At 43.5% G+C, this 22,288-nt stretch overlaps 1 protein-coding gene across 1 annotated transcript in view; it reads right to left on the reverse strand.

Moving 5' to 3' along the window:
- CLVS2 (clavesin 2) overlaps window positions 1–20,261 on the reverse strand; it is a gene marked incomplete at both ends in the record, with an annotated part of 50,474 nt that extends 30,213 nt beyond the window's left edge. The window contains 2 exons of the mRNA XM_082306463.1: window positions 9,479–9,653; window positions 19,873–20,261. Of these exons, the coding sequence (XP_082162589.1) occupies window positions 9,479–9,653; window positions 19,873–20,261 (564 nt within the window). The remainder of the gene's footprint in view (window positions 1–9,478; window positions 9,654–19,872) is intronic.
- Between the last annotated feature and the right edge of the window lie 2,027 nt (window positions 20,262–22,288).

Raw genomic sequence — 22,288 nt, forward strand, 5'->3', positions numbered from 1 at the left:
TTTTTTTGAAAAAAATACATTATCCAAGTTGGAGTATTATGTTTTAGAAAGCGTTCGTACTTAATTTTTCCTTAAGAAATATAATTTTCTTTATGTTATAAATCTAAACTTTCAGTTCCTGAACTACTTTAAATCACTACAGTAGCACTTATTTAAACATAATTTTGCCTATTAAAACTTATGAGAATTGAATTGTCTGAATTTTGTTATGATTATGAAACATGAAATGAGAGAAACCATCACCAGTCATATAATTTCACATTTTTATGGTGCTTCCCCCTAGAGAAGTGTCCACATTTGTTTTTCAGCATTAGTGAAATATCACAGCAGTGTTTTCCTGCATGTCAATCACTTATAACCAAAGTCAAAATTTTGCTTATAAACAAAGTCAAATTGGATTCATGAAAACAATTGTCATAGGAGCTGAACACTTGCTAATAAATATAAACAAAAATCACAAAAAATTATACTGTATTGTTTTGGGGAACAAGCACTGAAGGCTTAGCTGATATCACAGGGACTATGTGCAAAGGCAGTATGTACTGAAGACAACATAAAGCCAACTGCGCACAGCCTAATAAGATCACAGAGGATTTATGAGCATCACAGAAAACAAAGGTTAGACTGATTTCAGAAAATAATTCCAAAAATGATCCAGCATATCCTTATGAAATAAACCTGAAAAATGTGTATATAAAATGGACTGGTAACACAATCAATTTGGACAATATCAAAAAAAGTAAATTTAAGCTGCCCAAATAAAGAGGATCCCACTGATTTTCACATCTCACCATCTCCAGTGGCAAACAAGTACAGGAGGAATGTCTCCAGGTCCTGATTCCAGATCATTGCTGTTGCAGATAGATACATACTCCATCAAACAATTCCTTTCTTTGGGTTACTGAGAGTCACACACCAATTCCTGCTTTGGACCAAACAGCACGTGGTGAAATAGCAAAGGGTTTTATAGGAGGTGATGTTTTGAAAAAGAAAAATGAGGATTAACGCCGAGGGGAAATCTGAAGAGCAAGCAGTCATAGAAAGGTTTCCAAAGAATGTGCCAGACTTGCCTTCGAGACTTTAAATTAAACTGTGTGAAGTACTAGAAAATATAATGCATGCGATAATCTTGCCTTAGCAGGAAGGTGAACTATGATCTTAAAACATGTCTTCTGGCTCTGACGTTACGATTTAGAACAAATTAGTTTTATTTCTGAGTGACCTTACGAGAAGGAATACTATTTATTCCCTTCATGGCCTTAAGATACTGAAGCGAAGAGAAATATTTAGATCTTGACTGAGAAAAATCACTTCCAAAAATAATTATCTATTTTGAAGCCAAGGAATGGTCATAACCATATAGTTGTTGAACTGTGGCCTACCAGAGACAACAGAAAATCAATCACAGTGCCAAGAGTTAACTCCCTACACTAAGTTTGTGCTACAAGCCCTTCTTTTCTCATGCTGGTGCCACTCACCTTAGCATAATACTAGTTTTTCAGCTTAATCAGGGCAATTTAGTCACTATCTTTATTTAATACAGATAGATTCAGTTTCCCAATAAAAAGAAATAAAACAGAAAAGTGGTAAGCATTTAGCAAAAGCTCATCAAAGAGACAGTCTGCACGTACAAGAAGAATCTCTTCTTTCTCTCAAGCTGCAATAATTTTAATTGGATGTTTTTCTCTGTTGACAGAACTGATCGAAAAATGTCAACTATGAGCATTTTCATTGGCTTCTACACTAACCATGGCTACTTTGTTGAAGTAGAAGAAAACTTCAGATACAAAAAAATCTTCTTTTCCCAGATCATGCCATGTCATTCCACTACCTCCCCAGAAGCTCCCAACATCTCCTGCCTGGCCCCATGAGCACTGAGTCATATATACCAAACAGACCAGCTCCAGTCTGAGGAACTACAAGGACTGTTCACTTAATAGCCTGGTGGCTAGAGGACTCACTTGATATGTGAACAGATCAGGACTCACTCTCTAGTGCTACTTTCCAGACTGGTGCGAACAGCAGTGGGATCACTGGTTAAGAAGAGATTTGAAGTTGGGAGATTTGAAGCTGATTAGATGCCAGATGAGGAGAGCATTTGGACAGTGAAACTACAAAAGGCTGAAATCTCTTAAGCAAGTCTAAGATGAACTCAACATGCCATGCAATCACCCACGGTGACTGAGGTTTTGGAGCATGACATCCGGACACTGAGACAAAAAAAAAACACATCAGTGAAGACTAGTACGAACTAAGGCGATATCAACAGGAGCGGGATGAGGAACTGGGGAAGCGGTAAGACTGGAACAAAAGCTGCTCAGAGGGAAAAGCGCAGGAGGAACAGGCAGAAGAGTCTGTGCCAGTTAGAACGAAAGCCAAGATCCCTACAACTAATCACGCCTCGCTTACAGCAAATATCTGCAAAACACTGGCAAAGTTCCCACTCTCTTTCTCGTGCGGGTTCACATGGAGGATGACAACCTACTGCAGGCAGTTCCTCCGCTAGCTCCAGTGGCAGTGTTTGGCTGGTGGATATTTAACTCCATTAAGCATCCTTGCAGTTTTCAGTAAGATGCCACAGAGCAGAGTTTCTGGGGGTGAAAGGGAGTTCAGTTTACTGCTTCTTACCATTTCTTTCAAAGAGGCAGTAGCCCACACAGCGTTATGTGCATTCAAAGAGCATCTGATGGGGAGCTCTAAATTTAGGCCATGCTAGAATTCAGGCTCCTGGCTTGGGGGTTCAGGATCAAGACTTTAGAAGTCTTGAATGCTCCTGATCAAAAATAAATGGCAGCTGGAACCTGAACATATAAAAGGTGACCGAAAATCAGACCATGGCCTGTCACAGTGGGCACCCCAAATTAGCAGTTACTTTTAACAGTAATCTTTCAGTGGAATAGCTCTCGGCTGGAAAAAAAGAAGAGAGAATAGTATCGACTCATCTTAAAAGTATGTTTGTGAGAATAAAATTACCACTTGAAAGGCATTCAATGGTTTTTTATTGATGAGCATCATAAAAGAATCTGGCAAGGAAATTAATTATTCTGTCTTCAGACAACAGGTTAACAGCTGGGACCACACTGAATGATGGCTATGTCTATAAAGACATGCCTGTAAGCAACTGAACTCGAGCTCCAGCCATCAAGTCCTTTCTCACCAGGCAGGTTAAGCCCATCCAGACAGCAGGTGAGGACCTAGAACTAACGATCACTTCCAACCCACCCTGTTTCCACAGTAAATTGCTGGCAAGCCTTTTTGATGGCCTTTTTACAAGTACAGAAGATTAAATATATGCAAACTCTTATAAACTAACAAGCTCAGGAAAAATATCCCATTCTGCTGCTGCTACAGAACATGAGTTGAACTGGTACGAAATTGTGCTGTTTACAAGCACATTCCTGGGCTCAGGGGACTCTAGCATTTACAAACAGCTTAATTCTTTGACAAAAAACTGAATGAAAGCACCTACATGATTTACTAGCCCACCTGGAAGCAGAAGATACTCCCATTAAAAGCCTGAGCTTGCTACTTTTTAATATCCTCCCAAGCACTATATGAAGTGTCAGGACTCTGTTCTCAAAAACTGGCGGAAAACTTGAGCACTGAATGAGAGTTTTCTATGGCTTTAAGTTTGGATGCAAAGACATTTAAAGCTCTTTTTTTGTGGTTTGCTGCTCACTGATGCTCATTACTAGTACTGAGTAACTGTTCCTTAAGCTCATTATTAACAACTTTATGCACCGCACAGAGCATGTGAGCACGTAATTATATGAAGTCAAAATACTGTTTTCAGAGGCATCCTTAGCTCTGGAAGTTCCTGACTTATGAATTCTTGACACTGCAACCCGCTGGCTGTATACACGTAGTCCAGAACTAGGTGGCGAAATTTAAGCACTGTCTGTGGACATCTAAAAAGAAAGATGAACCAAGCATGATGTTCAGATAAGATTCCCTGTAAGATACTGATGAAGTTCATACTTAAAGAAAACGGGAGTAGGAAGTCCTGCTCCTTTCACCACCAGACTGTACAGGCTCTGGTCTCTGTTACTTCCACCTTACACTGCTGCAGCAAATCTGATTGGGGATATTGTCCTTACAACTCACAAGAACAGCTGTTTGAAAGATGTTTTGGATAGCAATAGTAGCTGCAAGCATGCTGTCTTAGTGTTCTTTCTGTTTTGCTTTCATGTTCACAGTAACGAGTTTGTTTTAGCTTCTGAAGCCTTCCTTTGTTACAAAAAAAAAGTCACAATCCATTGAAAGACCTGCCTTGTCCCCCACAACATTATCGCGCGCTCTTCCTGTAAACATCCTCAACCTAAAAGCAAGAGTCTTCTGTCATCTGCAACAATGCTGACTGTCCACATATGTTCAGCTCTCAGTTTAAATGTGTATCATCTCTTTTTCCCCGGCTTTTTATCTTGAGGAAAAGCATTAATATTCAGCCACCAATAACTACGCAGTTTTGCAAAGCATTTGGAGGTACAGCCTGCCTGAGTGACAACATGCAAAACAAATCTGTCATGTATGCAACTACTACTACGAGCTAAATAGAGATCAAGTATTTAAGAAGGATTTAGCGTTCCAGGTTTTAGAATCCTAAATATCAGTTAATCAGTTAAAGTGTCTGATGCATACCCACAACTTTCCATTTGCAAAGCTCACTTATAATTACCCTCAAAGCTGTCTGTCGGAGTTAATAATAAATCCCAACTTTCAATATAATTTTCAAATTGAATTTTTTGTCTTTGACACTGTTTTGACCTGCTTTGTGAAAACCATGCTCTCTTGATACTTAATAAAAAGCCCATATAGGTAGCTATAAAAGGACTATCACAAAGAAAAGAATCATACCCAGAACCTCCTCCCTCCTTCTGCCCAAGTGTTCCCAGCTCAGTGTTCAGGCAGAAGGGGCCATGGGAGTGCCAGGAGCAGTAAAATGAAAGGTTATTAAAAGGGGGCGGGGGGGGCATATACACTTGACTTAATTATGTCCCACCAAAAGTCCATCTAACCCCATATCCTGTCCTTAACAGAGGCCGAAAATGAGAGCCTAGAGCAGGTACAGTGCGGACAGCATATGTGATATTTCCACTCGGAATTCACCTCATCTCCAGCTATGTGCAGCACAAGGAATTCTGAACTTTGATGTCGTTTTTACACATTTAGTAATCCTCAGTTCATTTCTCTTCCACAAACTTATCCATTTTCCCGGAACACAACTAAACTTTTAGCACCCAGCATTTCCCACAGCAAGGAGTTCCACAGATTACCTGGATGTTGTACAAAGAACCACTGTGTCATATGAAGAGCCAGGCCTCTTGCTAGTACCATCTGATGATGCCCATTTCTTAAAATGGAGGTAACAAAGAACATCTGCAGCTTGTCCACTCTCTCCAGCTACCCATGACCTTCTTTGTATCCAGGTCTGACCTAATAAGGGACCCTGCTTTAAGCAGGAGGTTGGACTTGCTGATCTCCTGAGGTCTCTTCCAGCCTGAATTATCCTGTGATCCTACGGTTTTATAGATACCTCTAGTTTCCCTCCACATTTTTTTTTCTTCCATCCAGAAGAATCCCAGCCAACTTAGTTGTTCCTTATACAGAAACCAGCCCATACCTTTTGGGGTTTTTTGCCCTTCTCCAGTCCTACAGTAGTCTTTCTGAGACAGAAAATCAGAAGCATCCACAATATTCAAGATGGAAGTGATGGCACAGATTTTTGCAGCGGCTTCACCATGTTCCCTGCTCTACATTCCTTTCCTTACAATTCCTAACATTTGATCTGCTTTTTCAATTAACATTATGTATTGAGATGATATTTTCATAGAACTATTTATCAGACCATAACATCAAGCTGTCGTTCTTGTGTGGTAAGAGCTTAGAGTTCATCACTGTCTATGGGAAGTTAGGAGTGTTTTTCTTCTGAGCGCTCAAGAGTTCTCCTTTCTATGGGAAAAGTAGCTGAAGCACGCAGATTGTAACCCCTTCCTGGTGCAAGAAGCAAAATTTTGTAAAGTTTTTCAAAGTTTTTGAAAGGGACTTATTCAAGGCACTTGGGTGTTGCAGCACACAATGCTGTAACACTCTCTGTTTTCAGGAACGCAGCTGCTGAGTAACATGAGCTCCTTCATAAGCCCAAAATCAGTGCTTGGCTACAGAAATCAATGAATGGGGAGAACTGGGTACTGAAGACTGGGATTCACAAACACCTGCATATTGAATACGCTGGGGAGAGCCAACACAAGGTGCTAAAGTCAGGGCATGGGTTTCGGTCTCACCTCTCAAAGAATGTTTTCCTTCTGCTCAGATTTCACGGCTCCTAGTCACCTAATCCAGACAGACCCTTCTCAGAAAATAGAGAGTATTACATGTTGCATTTGCTTATGTTCTTATTCTTCACTACAGAAGGTGTTAAGGGCTCTAAGTGCAAATCCTCCTTCCTGATGATAAGGAGCAACATAAATGCTGTAGCCACCAGCATCCGCAGGGAAGAGTATTGCTCCTTTTTTCCAAAAGCACAAGGCCAGTGTATGAGCTAGGACTGGAGCATCGAGGGTCCCAGCCAAGTGCCCCAGCCTCCACGGGAGGTTTTTGCTTCTTGGCTAGCAGAACCATTTGATCTAAAAATCAGCACTGACCTACACTGCACCAATTGGTTGGTACAGCACTGTTGGGATGGATATGCTGGAAATCCACATCAGTTTACAGATAATCAGTGTCCTTTAACACTAAAAATTCCAAGGCCAAAAGGCTCTTTTCCTGAAAATAACTACCTAGGAGATTTTTCTAATGTATACAAGTCAGTTAGGGGTATGATTCTTTTCATACTCCCATTTAACATATATATGCAGACAAAGTATATAGCAGAACTTGTCTTCAGTAGAAAACTGTATATATTTACTTATCTTACTTTCAAAAGCAATTTCCTAAAAAATAAGAAGTTGTGACGAGCCCAGAAATGCCATAGCTTGTAATCAACTCTCTGGTACGTACCATATTGAGTATTCTGCTCACCGTGGAAGCTAAGTAAATATAATGCAAATTTAGCAGATTTCATTCAGGAGGCAAAGGGGTTTGGTTAACATCAAATTCAGTGGTCACTAATCCCACTTTCCCCATCCCTTTCCACCCAAGTAACACAAATATTTAAATTCCCCAAATGGTAAAGTTCAGTATCTTGAGCCCTGTTAAATCTTATAAGCCAAAGTAAATTCCATTTCTCTGATTAAACAGAGAGTATTTACAAAGATCATAAATAAACAGTGCGTGTGAGTTGTTCTTGTTCTTTTTCATACCACCTGACTAAGCACTTTTTACTTTGACATCATTCAGAATGATGTTTCTGCTATACAGTTTTGTCCAAAATGAAAAGAAAGGCAGTCCCTCTTGGGGGTAAGGGAATGTAACATTTCAGGCATGAAATCTTGCAAGAAGGTGCAAATAAACCTGTGCCTTTCCCAGGGTCTCCCTGTACCACCTTTCCACCATGCTTTCCTCTTACTTCCTTGGTTTTGAAGTGAGGTTCTCCCTCCAAGATGCTCAGTACAGTTGTCTTTAGTCCTTTCCATTGATTCTAACATATCTTTACATAGAAAAATGTCTAAGTAAAAGAAAAAGAAAAAAAAAAAGAAATTAAATATAAACAACCCCCCAAGCAGTATAACTACTGGGAAAATATCACTAGAGTGTCAGTCAATTTTACTAGTATAAGAATGTTAGCCCTCATTCCCTCAGTGGTTCTCCACAGAAAATTAAACACTGTATTATGAGAGCCCAACTAATTGATTTCTTCAAAAGACTTGTGGTAAAAGGCCTTGTAAAAGTTGCTGCTTACCAATAACAATACCCATCACAGATTAGGACAGATTCCTCGAGCTCTGGGAGAGTTTTATCTCACACTTGCCATTTCAGTACCTTCTCATTCCCTATTCTGGAGCATTTCATGCCTAGTTTTACATTTCTGGAGTCAACAGGACTGAAGACAGTGGGCACAAAATGATGCCCTGGGTTCTGGCCACCATCAGGCTCGGGATATTCGAACATACAAAGCTGGGCGCATGGATAAATTAAGCCAATGGACTTCACCTCAACTCAGTAACGAACCAACCCATGGCAGAAGAACACAGAGTCTCAGAGCCCACCTGAAGTTTGGTAGGTCACCCATCATATTTTCAGATGCAATTATCCACTGCAGCTCTCCTCAAAATAACCGTCTCTGATTAATGTTCAAGAAGAAACACCACCATTTAAAAACAAAGACCACTAAAGTATTTATTCATGTTCTAAACAAGAAAACAATTGCTAACTTTGAAAAACAGCACAAAAAAGAAAACAACTTTGAAAGCAATAAAAGGAAATGCAATACTGTTAAGAGTACAGATCTCACTGCTGCCTTCTGATGTACTTGTCAAGACCATGGAATCACACCGTTGCATAAGGAAACACAACAAAATGAAAATTAACATCTTCTTTGTCTCATGACTGTCACTACCCTTCTGTGTGCAACAGCAGGCTGAACACCGGGTAAGCCATTTCAAGATCTAAATCAAAACTCCATACTACTACTATACAAGTTTCTTCAAAAATAGCAATATCAAAGTGAAGAAAGTTCAGACAAAGCTGTCATTTTGTTTTATGAGTAATAAAAATGTATAAATGATAAAAACATCACAGAAAAGGAATATATGTCCTTGTAAAACCAAGGCACACTGCCACAGGAGTGAATTACTGGTATTTTTAACACAGCAACTCAAGCTTGCACAGCAAACAACTACTTTACAGATTCTAGTTTTTCATTTAAATAAGCATTAAAGATCACAGGAGACAGCCAAGAGTTATGTAGTATCCTTTCCACCAATGTGCCTGTGCCATGTAAAGTTCATTTACAATGAGCAGAAAGACATTTAAATCACTGTATACTCAGTTTCAGAAGCTGCTGCTCAAATTAATCCTGACCCAGCAAAAGAGCCAAGCACATGCTGAACTTTCAGTAAGCAAATAGTCCCAGCTAACTGCCTAATCACAGTGCCCCACACTTTTGAGGACAAATTACGTAGAGCCCATCTCCAATGGAATCAACAAAAAAAAAAACAACCTGGCGTGGCAGCAGCAACCCATATTTCATTAGCCCTGTGCAAAATGACAAGATAAAGTGATTACTTCTAACTTGCTGCTGCAGAAGCTACGATCTGAATTTACAGGAAGCCAGCCACTTTGGTATAAAGACAGAAAAGTTACCTCTCATTTATGGCAAAGAAGGAGCCTACACACTAGGAGTTACTGCACTTAGCTGACAGAGCTCATGCGTTAGCTTGTGCCACTGAAGCTTGTCTGTCTGCCCATACCTTAAGGTGTTAATAGCCTTGCTATTCAGAAGTTCTTGGATTTGTGTTTTGTTTGGGTGCTTTTAGCCACCTAGATTTGTAATGAACTGCAAAACGAAGGAGAATCAGGAAAAGAAAGAAAAGAAGGTTACCTGAAGGCCCTCTATGGCTAATCTAAGCATGCTTGGTGTGAGCTTGGAGGCCTGCTTGAAGGTGAAGTTGCTCCAGTCTATAATCAAAACAAATCCATTCACTTGAAGCTCAGGGTCTTCTATCATGGCTTCTAAAGAAAGAAGTATGGCGCGCAAAATATCCACCAGTGTGTACCTGCGAACGTTAAGGGGAGATTTGGTTAGGAAAGGAGCAACGACCACGGACGTGAAGGTCTGAGCATTCTTCCTTTCCACTGCTTGTCAAAAGTTTAAATCAAAGGAGTGCAAACGTATCCCCAGAAGTCACGGGTATGTAAAGCTGGGAATGTCTCAAAAGCTCAGTTAGCTGAACTCATCCTCTGGAGTAGGATTATGTACATCTAGAACATCAGCAAGCCAGAACTAACTACAAGAATATAACACACCAAAAGCAAATTTCAACTTTTCTGTAGTCTCCTAATCTGCCTTAATATCTATGCATTTTATTAAATGTCTGTACAAATGTATCTATGCAAATTGTATTTTTCTAAAATCATAATGATTCCAAAACCTGAGTCTAACACCAGCAGCCTAGACCCAAAGTTTCCTCCTATATTTTTCCAAGGGATTGAAATAACAGCTTCTACAAAATTATCAGCTAAAAAAGGAATTTCCACGTGCTCCCCTTGTCCCTCTCTCTGGGTAATATTTTCTCTTAAATCTATAAAGGATATTACAGAAAGCTGATTACTCAAGGATCTTGAAAGCACAAAGTAACACACACTAGGGCTTTGAGGTGTTCCTGGTTAAGAGTAATAGCAACCTTTTGTTACTTAACTGCCTTCTGAGTACTTTGTATACCCAAAGTATATGGTTTCAGGAATAAGTTTGGAATGTGGTATTCATCGGTCCTAGAATTTTCTATGTTAAATTCGGGTTTACAAAGATGCCACCTACAATATGTAATTATGTGCTTTATGTGTATGCACATAATCTTTTCTGAGATCGATGATCTTGTAAAAGAAGACATAATTCCCTATTGCCAAGCCCTGTTGAGTATAATCTTTCTTTTTTGAAGCTAAAGCACCTAATACAGCAGCTGAATAGTTTAAATATATCCAGCAGTCATCTTTAGACTGCCATATAATAGAGTTATTAATCAACTTGCAGTTTAGCTTATTGAATTTTTTTAAAAAAGGTGAAACACCTGAATTATCTGGGTTTTTTTAAGAGATATAAAAGTAGTAGTTTAAGTTTTGATTTTTTCCAGGCTAACTATATTATATATCTAAAAATTTTTTTAAAAGTAAGATAGTTACTGAAAAAGCGCAAATTTGCCAGTCCGCACCACAGTATCAGATGTGGCATTAGAAAGCTAAACCAGAAAAATATCAGATAAGCAAATACTCCAGGAACAAAAGAAAGAGTTAAATCTTCAGTGTTTGTGCAGATATTTTTAAATAAGGTCCTTTAAAAATCTCCCATGATGGCATCAAACATAGAAGTTCTCAAAATTATGAGCCCCCAGAGAAATCTCCACCATACTGCACATGTAGCAAAAAGCATGTGTGCCTATTTAGAAATTACATTAAATTATACTAAATTCTACTTGCTTTAATATGAGTGCACTGTTCCATTGTGTACATAACTATATTTTGAAAGTATCTGTAAACAACACAAATGAAATGAATCTGCTCTAGCTGACTCCTCGCATCTTTCCATCTTTTTTTTTAGCCAACTAAAACTCAGTGAACTTCCCAACTATGCGTTCCTAGGAAAGGGACTAGAAAAGGACTCTCTTAATGTCAGCCTAACACAAGTGAACTAGACAAAGTGTGTTTTCCCCAGAAAATATTAGAGGAAGCATTGTTTTACATGATTCTTCTCTTAATTTTGGAGACCTTTATTTTGTTTTGAATGTGGTTTGATTGATTAGGATTAAAGTTTTCATATTCACTCCTCTCTTTTTCACTTTTCTGAGATTTAACTTTTTTCTAAGGCTTTACTTTTCTGAGATCTAAGGTTTACAGGAAGTTTGGCACGCTCCCTCTTTTTTGTCCAGGTTTTTTCAACTGGGAGAGGAAACAGCACAAGAAAAATTCTTCTCTGTAATTTCCCTACGGAAATCCTCAAAATGCTAAAATTCTCTATTTCCTTTTGGCAGGAAAAAAAAAAAAAAAGACCATTTCTGTAAGTGGAATTTTGTCCATGAGGGAAAAAAAGGACATGCGTTAAAACCTATTTTGAAGGAAAACATTTTTGCAGTAGGCACAGTGAAGCAAACCTGGAGTGCCCTGCCTGCCCTGAGCAAACCTGCTTGGGGGCACAGGGGCTGGCGTGGCAGAGCCAATGCCTCGGGCACGGTGCGGCTGATGCTCCCCCTCTCTCCAGGCAGAGCAGCTCCTCCAAGCCCAACTGCTGGACGTGTGGGGAAAATGCCACCGCCACTGCTGAGTGCTCTGAATAAGCAAACAAACACACACCCCCCAGCGCCGCAGTGCGAAGAGTGACCTGCGGAAAAATGAAATCATTCATCAGCTCTTTCCCAAATGAGCTTGCGCATGTAAAATGGGACGTGTAAGGAGTGTTTGGCAGCATGAAGACTATAGATGGTTTTGCTGGCACTAAAAAAGTCTTAATTTGCCTAGGGTATCTGCAGACTCGCCTACCTATCCAATACAACACTGGTGCATGGACAGCGGAGGGCACCTAATCAACATGGGAACTAAAAATCCCCTGTACAATCTGCATTTTGTACAAATGCCAGCCTCGGGATTAAAACACACGCTTAGCCTGAGGGAATGAGGCTTACAGAGTTGTGTGCAGGGTTGGGGCTCAGCTCAGAGCGTGGCCAACTGCCTTCAAGCCCACCGGTTACCTCCGCAAGCTGGCAGAGGTCTCAGAAATACTGTATTTTTATCGCTTCATGAAATTAGATGGAGATACACCCTGTAAGAGGCCTTCCCAGGGAAAAGGCTGCAAAGGGAAGGAAATTACATCACGTGAGACACTGGGAGAGCAGCTAATGCCTCAGTCTGCGGAAGACCATCTATCAGAGCTCATACAAGAAACAGACTAAATTAGAAATACTCAAATCCTAAAATTAGCCTCAACGCTGCTTGACATTTATGCTGCCACATTCAGAGGGTCTCATTTTCCAGGAGAAGAGCTCCACGAAGCAGAAGGCTGCTGCAAGCACCCTACATCCAGTCCAAGAAGATGACTCCCAAGTTCCTGATGTAGATCTCTAATGCCCTCCCAAGGGAGTTCAAGAAGACATCACATGCCTTGGATTAACGGCTCCCTGGTGGCACAAGGCTGCTAGAAATCTGGTGCATTAGACACAAAGATTCTTTGTTTATGAGGCCAATCAGGCCTGTAAGACTGGCCATAAAATGCTTTTACATATACCTAAATGATAAGTATATAGGCATAGATATGTAAACACATATACACCTAATTATGTCCTGAATTCATTCAAGTCAATGGGAAAACTGTCAGGCATCAGTGCGACCAGGATTTCAGCCACCACAGACAGTAACCCATGGTCGCAGGGCTGGGCTTCCACAAATCTATGGCATATTCACCATCACCGTAACCCCTGCTGCAGGTTTGCTTAGTGTAAGAAATACAGTCCACAACAATAATGACGATATTGTATGTTTACCTGCTGAAAAAGACAAAAGGTTGTCCTCCCAGTGAAAACAAGTCCTGCAGAACACAGGTCTAGCTAAAAGCAAGCAAGAACACTTTCTGCCAGAGGAAAGTATCTGAAGTACTCTTTAAGTCTAAAACGCCACATCAGGATTATACAGGGACATGTCCCTAACAACCAAGCTTCCCACCTCAAATACCCTTAGGGGCAATTAGTTGAAGATAGGAGCTATCCTTCATTCTGTAATGGACCTCTTCTCTTGGTTTTGATACCTTACTTAAGTACAGTACAGAAAACCAGAAAAGAAAAATAAATCCATTAGTGGATATTTAAAGCAGCTTTTACTCTGGACGCATGCCGAGGCAAGCCAGAAATGTAAACCTGGTGTGACAGATGAAATCTTAGGTGCTGCGAATGGCAAGCTGAGTACTGAAAGTATCAGCTGAACAGCCCAAGCAAATGAAACATGACTAAAGAAACTATACTGAAGCTTTCACACAGCACAGAGTTATTTGCATAAAGACTCATCTTTAATCCACTCCAGCCCCATGTCGTCCAACATTTCACCTCACTGCTACTACTGTTCACATCAGCATCAGGATGCACAGGCTCTGCCATAACATATGCTCCATCCTTGGCTGGACTTTAGGGAAATTAAAATCCTACATAAAAAGAAGGTGGAAAAAATTACTCTGCATTGTGTTGCTGAAACTTTTATTTCATGCTGAAATTACTTTCCATATAGATACAGAAGTATAACCATTCAAAAGTGAGAAAAACTGGATAAGGTAGTGAGTGTGAAATAAATTTGGTCCAAGGTGGTTTTGACTGCCTTTCTACTTAAGAAGGAAAAAAAAAAAAAAAAGAAAAAAAGTCAACATATTAGCCTTTAATTTTGAGAGACCATAGTGTTCAGTCTGAGGGGAAGATGGTATTGTTTTATTCTTACCAATCTGTGTTAAGAAACAGTGTGTATTTAGGGGACAGCAAGCCGCTCATTTTGTCCTGGCCTCAGTTTTACAATGGGTGCTCCAGTGCTGTCGGGTACGTAGGGTGTGCTGGGCCTGATTTGCTGCCGCAGCTGTAGCAGCAGGGAGTTAGGCTGTGCAGAAATAAATCCTTATTTATTTATGGCTAAATTCAGTTGCATTCACTTGTTTAAACAGACTCTTATGGGACATCTTGTAGCTAGCAAGGTATTACTAATTGCTAGGATAATCGAGAACTCACAGTTAAATTATATGTATTTAATGCTCTCTATTTATAGAACCATGCTTAATTCAATGGAGAGCTCAGACTACTTTTTTAGCCCAGTTGTTAATGTGAATAACAAATGCTGGAAATATGTTATCACATATATGATGCACTCTTAATGGTCCTTTTCTATGTGAGTCCCAGCTTGACTTCAAACGAGGTGGGGACTGGTGTGCAGACATACTCTGCTACCTCTTGAAATTTTTCATTCAGGTTGACTTTAAAGCAATGAGCCTGGGAAGGCTTGACAAGTTAATAGCCACACTGACAGCGATTCTTTCAAATGCTTCGGGATGGCTACCATTTCTACCAGGACAGTGACAGAGCTTTCTAGGGTAATGCCTCACTGAGATCTTGATTTGTCAAGAACAGAACAGCTCAAACTATTAACTGAGCATCCTGCTCTCTTGTAATTTAACAGTGGCAGCAATTTCCCCTTTACAGAAAAGAAAAGTTCTTTGAGAATTTTCTACAGGATATGAACAGATTCAAAGTATTTCCAAGGATTTCTGGGAAAAACAGTCTGGCAGACACTGCTATCATATGGTAGTATTGGTAGCACTTCACTATGATCTTTCACCTTTACCTCTTGGTTATGTGGTCTATGCATCCTCTTCACTCCCAGAGGCCACTGTGATTTCCACCAGACCACGAGAAAGAGACGAGGCAGGAAGAATGCAAGGTACAGATATCTCATGTCAAATCCAGCTGTGTCAGCTGTTTTCAGTATCTGATGTTCTTGATGATGGGTGGCATCCACCGTATCATCTGTTTAACCAGATTCTGGTTCCAGTCGATTCACATTTGCACTGAATAACAGATAATCTGATTTGGCAGAGTTTTGGCAGAGTTGCCCTACTACCTCTATTGCTATTTGTCATCTCCCCCCTCCCCCCCCCCCCCCCCCCGCTATCAAGAAATTTCAAGTTATTCTGAGAATTAAAACTGAGTGGCATGAATCTGCTTCTCAGGATGCAAACTGTTAACTAGAAGAGATAAATGGTAAGTCGTCTTTGCTTGAATTTAAGCCACATGTCTCCTGAAGGTCCCAAACATGTAAGGAACACACGATCTGTATTTTAAGCTCATCACCACTTGGACAAGTCAAAGTTTCTATCAAATGAGCTCTGGAGCCTCTGCGGTTTAAAAGAGAAAGCTGGTCAAGTCTCTGAGCCATCACCCCATTTCTAACCTACTGCTCTGGCTTAGTATTTTTAGAATTTCAGTGAAACAAGAGCCCTCAAGATACACAAAGGAGTATGTAGAAATGATGCCTCAGATCTTCTTGGTTTGTCAGTCTGGGTACAGATTTGAATGCTGAAAAGATGGGGGATCGAAACTTCTCTTATAGCTATTCTGCCTATATAGTGGCAGCATGCCCTGGGGGCCCTTATTCTAAAAACAAAAAGCACCACCAGTGTAACAAAAATGCATAGAAAAATGGAAACTGCTTCAAATATTTTACTAGATTAGCTTTTAGATTCAGATTTAATACAATTCATTACTCCTTATGTTAGCCCAGTGTCTAACGGTCACAGCCACAGACCTAAATTTTAGGATTCAGCTGAGTTAAATTTTACATTAGCACTGATCAAAAAGATCCCTAGCCAAAACACTCACAGTCTAAATACAAGTGATAATGGGCAGATAGGGATACCTGGGGGAAAGTTAGGAAACAGTAAGACAGCATCAGTCAGCAGGAGAAACTGTAGAAAAAAATGACAGTGTTTGCACTAGTTAATAATTATTATTTGAAAGATATTACTTCCAAACAAAAACTGACTCTATTAACCAGGTATTTTGCTATTGTTAATATGTTATTATTGTTAGCATTGCTATTTATTTTGTCACACTGCCTCCATCAGCGCTTGAAAAATACCCTGCCAACTCGCCTGTGGTTAATAGTGAGCTGAGGAGCAGACCAGCCTCCTAATAGCTACAGATTTCAAATTTTCATTTAATGGGAGGAAAAGAAAAGTTTCTAGCACTTCTACACATGAAAGCATAGTTTTGAAAGCAAACCAGTGGACTCTGTCTTTGCCCTGCTGTAAATCACCTGATGCAACAGCAGAGCCAACGGTAAGGAGTGCCGTGGATTTCCATTTTCACTGAGGATGGTGTGAGCTGACTGGGTCACTGTGGCACAGACAGGAACGAGGCATTACTGCACTTTTCTATTGCACTTTCTATGAAAAGTTCCAAGATAATTAACCCAGGGAAAGATTTCAAATAAATAGCATCAAAATGGACTGATTTTCCTGGGGAATTTGTGTACAGGTGCCACAAAGCATATAGAAGATGCATGACAGCAGATTCCTTGCTGCTGAGAGTTCAAGTTAATTGTACCATTAACTGAAAAAAAACTTCACCAGCTGGACACATTAAGAAAAAGGAGTCTTCGAATGCACGTACACACCTACAAGCCAAATGTAGTTACAAATCAACAATCTGGAAACTAACAGGGAAGTCTGAGTCCTCCCCGAGCGCTATCCAGCCTCCTGGCAGGAATGCCACCCATCTTCACTTTCCCCGTAGTAGAGACAGGATGGAGAGTTAGGCAGGGTCCCATTGAAAAGCTGCTGGGTGACTCAATGCATTATTCTTCACCTTGCCTTTGTTTGTTTGTTTTAAATACATGTCTGATTTAGTTGTTCAGATGGCAGGACATCTGGTAGAGTTTTCAGGCCCTGCTTTAATTTAATGATTTAACAACTAGTACACAGCCTTGTTTTACCATAGGATTTTTTTCCTCCCACGCTTTTCTTTCTCATTGGAACTATGTAAAACCTAGGCTGCTGGTGCTACATAAATCATCTATAGTATGTCTGCTATTCATTTAAATAACAAATTGGAACTTTTTATTTCTAATTGTTACATGCTGGCCATAATAAATTGTACACACATGATAAATTTGGAGGCTTGCTGTGCTCTATTAACTCAGTTTATGAAGCATACGAAGAGGTCCTAACACGACAGACTTCAGAAAGCAATCCTCCCAGTGTTGCTGTAAGAGGAGGGCTGTTTTACGTACTGTAAGATATCAAGGCAGTTAAGGCATAAGCTTGAGACATATTGTGTAGCGGCTCCAGTGTAAGTTCCGTACACAACGCTCCCCAGGTTCAGTTGCTGAACATCAGATAACGGAAGACACTAAATTAATTAGAAAAGAAAGTGACCTAGCTCCATTCCCAGATCTGTCACTGACTTGTCACGTGCCTTGGAGCAAGCCACTCCCCGCAGCTGGGCTTCAGCTCTCTCCCCTTTGTCTGAGTGGTCTATCTGAAAACAAATCCCTCGCCCTGGAGGAGAGGCGTACTGTGGGTGGGCAGCGCTGAAGAGCAATGGGGACCCAACTGCAAACATGGCCATTAGGTACCCCTGTGTACCCCAGTCACTTCCCTCTTCTATCATAAATAATAATAGTAATTGTACCAATAGGACTTCATGAAAAAGATCACAATAAATTTACTGTTGTGTCAGCTGATCTGATGTAGTTTAAATATCAGCACCTCCAAAATGAAGCAGAAAATAAAACTATTCTTTTCACATGGCAAATATTTTTTTAATGTTAGTTTATCCCTGAACTGGTATTCTTGGTGTTCTCTTCACTAGGAACTAATGACCTCAAAAGTGTCACATAAAGCTTTGGGGTTTTTTTCCATTAATGAGAAATAATGGTAGACAGTAGGCCACATTACTTGTAACAAGGGAACTTCTTCATAGTAGACATATGACTTAATAATAGATCTAAACATCCATTTCTTTGCTAGTTCTTCCTTTGGGGATTTTTAAGAGTTTGTGGAGTTGCTTTTAAAATAAAAAGTTGACCTGATCCTTACGTAGGTAATAACGAAGGTCCTTAGGTGGGAAACGAAGCCCACTCAGAGAGTCCTTAGCCTCATCACCACTGCTTCCTCACTCAGCTTCTTTGGCTCCACCTGCCAGAAAACCAAAGCAGGGAAAGGACGCTGGCCCCAGCTCCACGTATGTTCATCCACACTTTCTAGTTGTTAGCATGGTCATGGGCAGTTTAGATTTGTGCCAGACAGCTTTCTCCCAGTCTCTGGGCATGATTCATGGGTTAGCAAGGGCCAGGAAACTCTCCCCGTAGGCAGCATGGATGTGGCCACCCTGTCTGGAGAGGAGGAGAGCCATGGTGGGCCAGCAGCCCTCCAGGCAGAGACCTCTCCCTAGCTGTAACCCTGACTGCTGCAGGGAGCTGTGGGATCACTCCCTGCCATGGCTATCGACACAGCCTGCAAGAGGACAGCTACACAAACACTTAAAGGGCAAGCTTAAGCATGCTGATCCCCCAAATTTCATCCTTTCTACCCACACTGCTAGCTGCTTGTGTCCTCCCCATGTTTCAGAATAGCTGAGCTTGGGATATCTGTACTGAGCACGCGGCACTGCCTGTGCCCAGCCTGCATTGACTGCACAGAAGACAGTTTGGGTTCACGTGAAGGCAAGTAGCAAGAGTTTTAAGTTTTCTCACTAAGAAGCGCTTTAGATGCTAAAACGGGTCACCGGTTGGGAGCCTAGGGAAGCCATGCAGTGCTCACAGGAGTAGGCTTCAGAGAGTTCACTCTTAATGGATTCATTCATTTACATGTGTGGGAAATCAAGCAATTTTGGTGACTGTAATTTTAGACTGCAGGAAAAACCAGGCATAGCACCTAATGAGGTATTTAGAATAACCAAATAGTGTCACATAGCATCAAGCCAATTGCTAAAAGAAAAGGCCTTGATGTGAGACAGCTCTTGGGTCAGCCTGCTAAGTCATCTTCAGGCGTGAGTAGTCCCAAAAAGGATCAGAAATTGTTCTGGGGACTGCACTAGCCTCCTTCAATTTGCTACCAAAGCTTTGTAGGCTTGTATCTTATTATGCAGGGAATTTACACTTAGAGCAGCATGAGTGGGGAAAAGAAGAGGTTACTGTAACTTCCATCCTGGCATTTCCAGGTGGCTCAGGAAGAGCTTTCTTTAGCAGAGGGAAAAGATTTGGAGCCTCAGCTTTCCGCACTGGCAAACTTTTCAGCTCAAAAGCCATGATGGATACTCCTCTTGCACACAGAGTCTCCCACTTTCTCCTACGGCACCTGAGCAGCTCTGTGTGTGCTGAAGCAGAAAGACCAGCAAAGGGATCGCAAGCATTCTTTGTCGAGGGTTTGAGCATATCATCTACCACGCCAGCTCACTTTGGCTGCGGGGAGGCAGAGGGGTGTAAACCTCACATCAGAGAGCTGAGAAGCGCACCCGAGCAGTTCCTGCTTGCCTCCTGAAATTCCGAGCCTAAAGGATGAGAAGGTTGAAAAGGCCCTAAGCCACAAAATACATTTCTTCTTTCTCTTCTCCCTCTGCCTTCCAGGCTGCTGCCCAGCCCCCTGTGGGCAGAGCCGGGTGTGTCCCCGCTGCCCACCCATCCTCTCTCTGGTCTGGCACAGCTTTTCCCACGCATTGCCCGGGGGAAGAAGGGGTTAAGGCGGGTGGTTGGCTCCGCATTTACCTGCTCTGGTCCCAGTTGGCAGCAAAAAGGACGAGGATCTTCCTGCCGTAGTGGTCCAGGTTGGCCAGCCCGCCGGGGAAGCCATCCTTCAGCGCCTGCTTGATGCCCGGGTCTGTGGCCTTGAAGCTCTTGAACATGTCCAGGTTCTGCTGGCGATACTCGAAGTACTGGGCCAGGAGGCGAAACGCCTCGAAGTGCTGAAACTTCCTGGCCCGCAGGAACCGCAGGATGAAGGCATCGTCGGTGCGGAGGAAGCCGATGTCCGGGCGGGTGATGACCATGTCCCGCACCTCCTGGATGTCCTGGTGCAAGGTGTCGGGGTTCTCGTTCAGCTCCAGCCGGGCTTTCTCCAGAGTCTCCGGGGAGAGACCTGCCTGCAAATGAGTCATGGCGCTGCCCTCCTCCTCCTCCTCCCCGCCTCTGCTGCCTGCGCTCCTCAGCCTCCCGGGCGTTTGCCCCCCGGAGGCGGGGTGCCCCGGCACGGCCGGCCGCCGCTCCCCCGCCCCGCCGGGCCTCGCCCCGCCGCTCCGCGGCCCCGCCGCCGCTGCCAGTCCGGCCGCCGAGAAGCGAGCGGCTCCCAGGCAGCCAGGTCCCGGGGGGGGCTGGCACCGAGACCGCCCCCGGGCTGCTGGCGGAGCCGCGTTATCTCTCTGACATAGCGCCCGCCCCGCCGCGGGGTCCGACGCGCCGCATCATCCCCGCAGCCGGTCCGGGGAGGCGCCGAAGCCCGCCGGGGACGGGGCTGCGGGGCTGCGGGGCTGCCGGCTGCCGCTCGCCGCCCGCCCCCGCCGGTGCCGGTGCCGGTGCCGGTGCGGATCTGAGGCCGGGCTGCCGCTAGGCAGGGCGAGCGGCGCCCGGGGGCGCTCCCCCGGCCCGGGGCTGGCAGGGGGGCTGCCCTCCTCGGAGCAGCACCATTTACGTAAGATCAGCGCTCGCCCCGCTTCAGAAGCGTCTCCCCGGATTTGAGGGAGGGTGGGGGAAAAAAAGAAGGAAAAAAAAAAAAAAAAACCTAACACCACTAAACCAAAAAAAGCAGCGAGGAGGAGGCAAGCCGATCCGCAGGGACTTCGCCGGTAGCGGTGCCGAAGAGCCTCCCGCCCGCCGGCGCGGAGCCCGGAAAGACAAACGGAGCCTCGGCCTTGAGGATGCTCGTCCCCCTCCCGCGCCCTCCTCCGCTCCACGCCCCGGCTCCCAGATGGCACCAGCCGGCGCGGGGCTGCCTGCTGCGCGGCCCCGCCTTGCACGGGCGCGCACACGCGCGCACGGGCACACGCAGGCGCGCACAGGCAGAGGCGCGCCCCCGCCCCGGCGCGCAGCGGCACCTGCCCTCCGCCGCCGAGGAGCGGCCGCCCGAGAGGCCGCGGCGGGGAGCGGGGCGGTGGCGGGTCCCCGCGGCCGAGGGGCCTCGGGCAGAGCCGCGCCGCGGCCGCCGGCGCCGGGGCTGCGCGGAACAAGATGGTGGTTGCCCTGCGGCGGGGGCGGCGGCGGCCGCGGGGCGCTCGGTGCGCGGGGCCGCGCCTGAGCCCCCGCGCAGCGTCCCGGGAGTCCGACCAGGGGCCCGCGTAAATCTCGGGGTCGTGCCGGCGGCGAGACGTTGTTCACCGAGCGTTGTCTTTCCTTGCGATCCTCTCTTTTGACTGAATTTCTTCACGTGAAGCGTTGCGAGCTTAAAAAGCTGAGAATAAAATAAAGCAGCCCTCTTTTTTGGCCTCATATCAGAGGCAGCGTGCCTTAAGTTGCATTATATTGCAGAGGGCAAAAATATCCTGCTGCTGCATCCTGAATATTTCAGTGAGGGAAGATGCCATTTTTCATGCAGGAAAGTTTGATCCTGCAGTCTGCTTTCAGGAAAAGTTCCCGTCGAAGAACATTTGACCTTTGTCTGAGGGAATGGACCTTTCCGATGCAAATAGGCCTGAAAATGAAGCTTACACGAAAGACAGAGCAAACACGGGAAAGCCCATAACGTGTACCTCCTCCTCCTTCCTGTAGGGAGCACAGCTCTTGGATACCGCATTGGGCTCCTTTCCCGAGATGACATCGCCAGTGCGCACAGCCTGAATTATTGAAAAGGCACTGAGATCACTGAGCCGTATGGAGAGCATACACAGGGAATATACCAGCGGGAAGTATAGTGTGTCTTCTCAGGCAAATAAAGATACTCATAAAAACATTTAAATGATAACCTGCATTTTCTGCAGGCCGTCACCAGATGAAAGAGGTGACCTCCGCAGCAGGAGGGAGCCCTCAGCAATGAGCATGTTCTGAGCATGACTGTGCAGCCAGCAGTAGTCAGGTGGCAAAATCGTCATTCTTCTGAGGGCTAAAAGGAGTTTTTGGTTTTTGCAGGGTTTCGTAGGGTTTTGCAGTTCTTCACCAGATCCCTTCTTTGTGCCAAGTAAGGGTCAAGTTTTAC

The sequence above is a fragment of the Platalea leucorodia genome (genome assembly GCF_965183815.1).
Source record: "Platalea leucorodia genome assembly, chromosome: 3".
NCBI lineage: Eukaryota > Metazoa > Chordata > Aves > Pelecaniformes > Threskiornithidae > Platalea > Platalea leucorodia.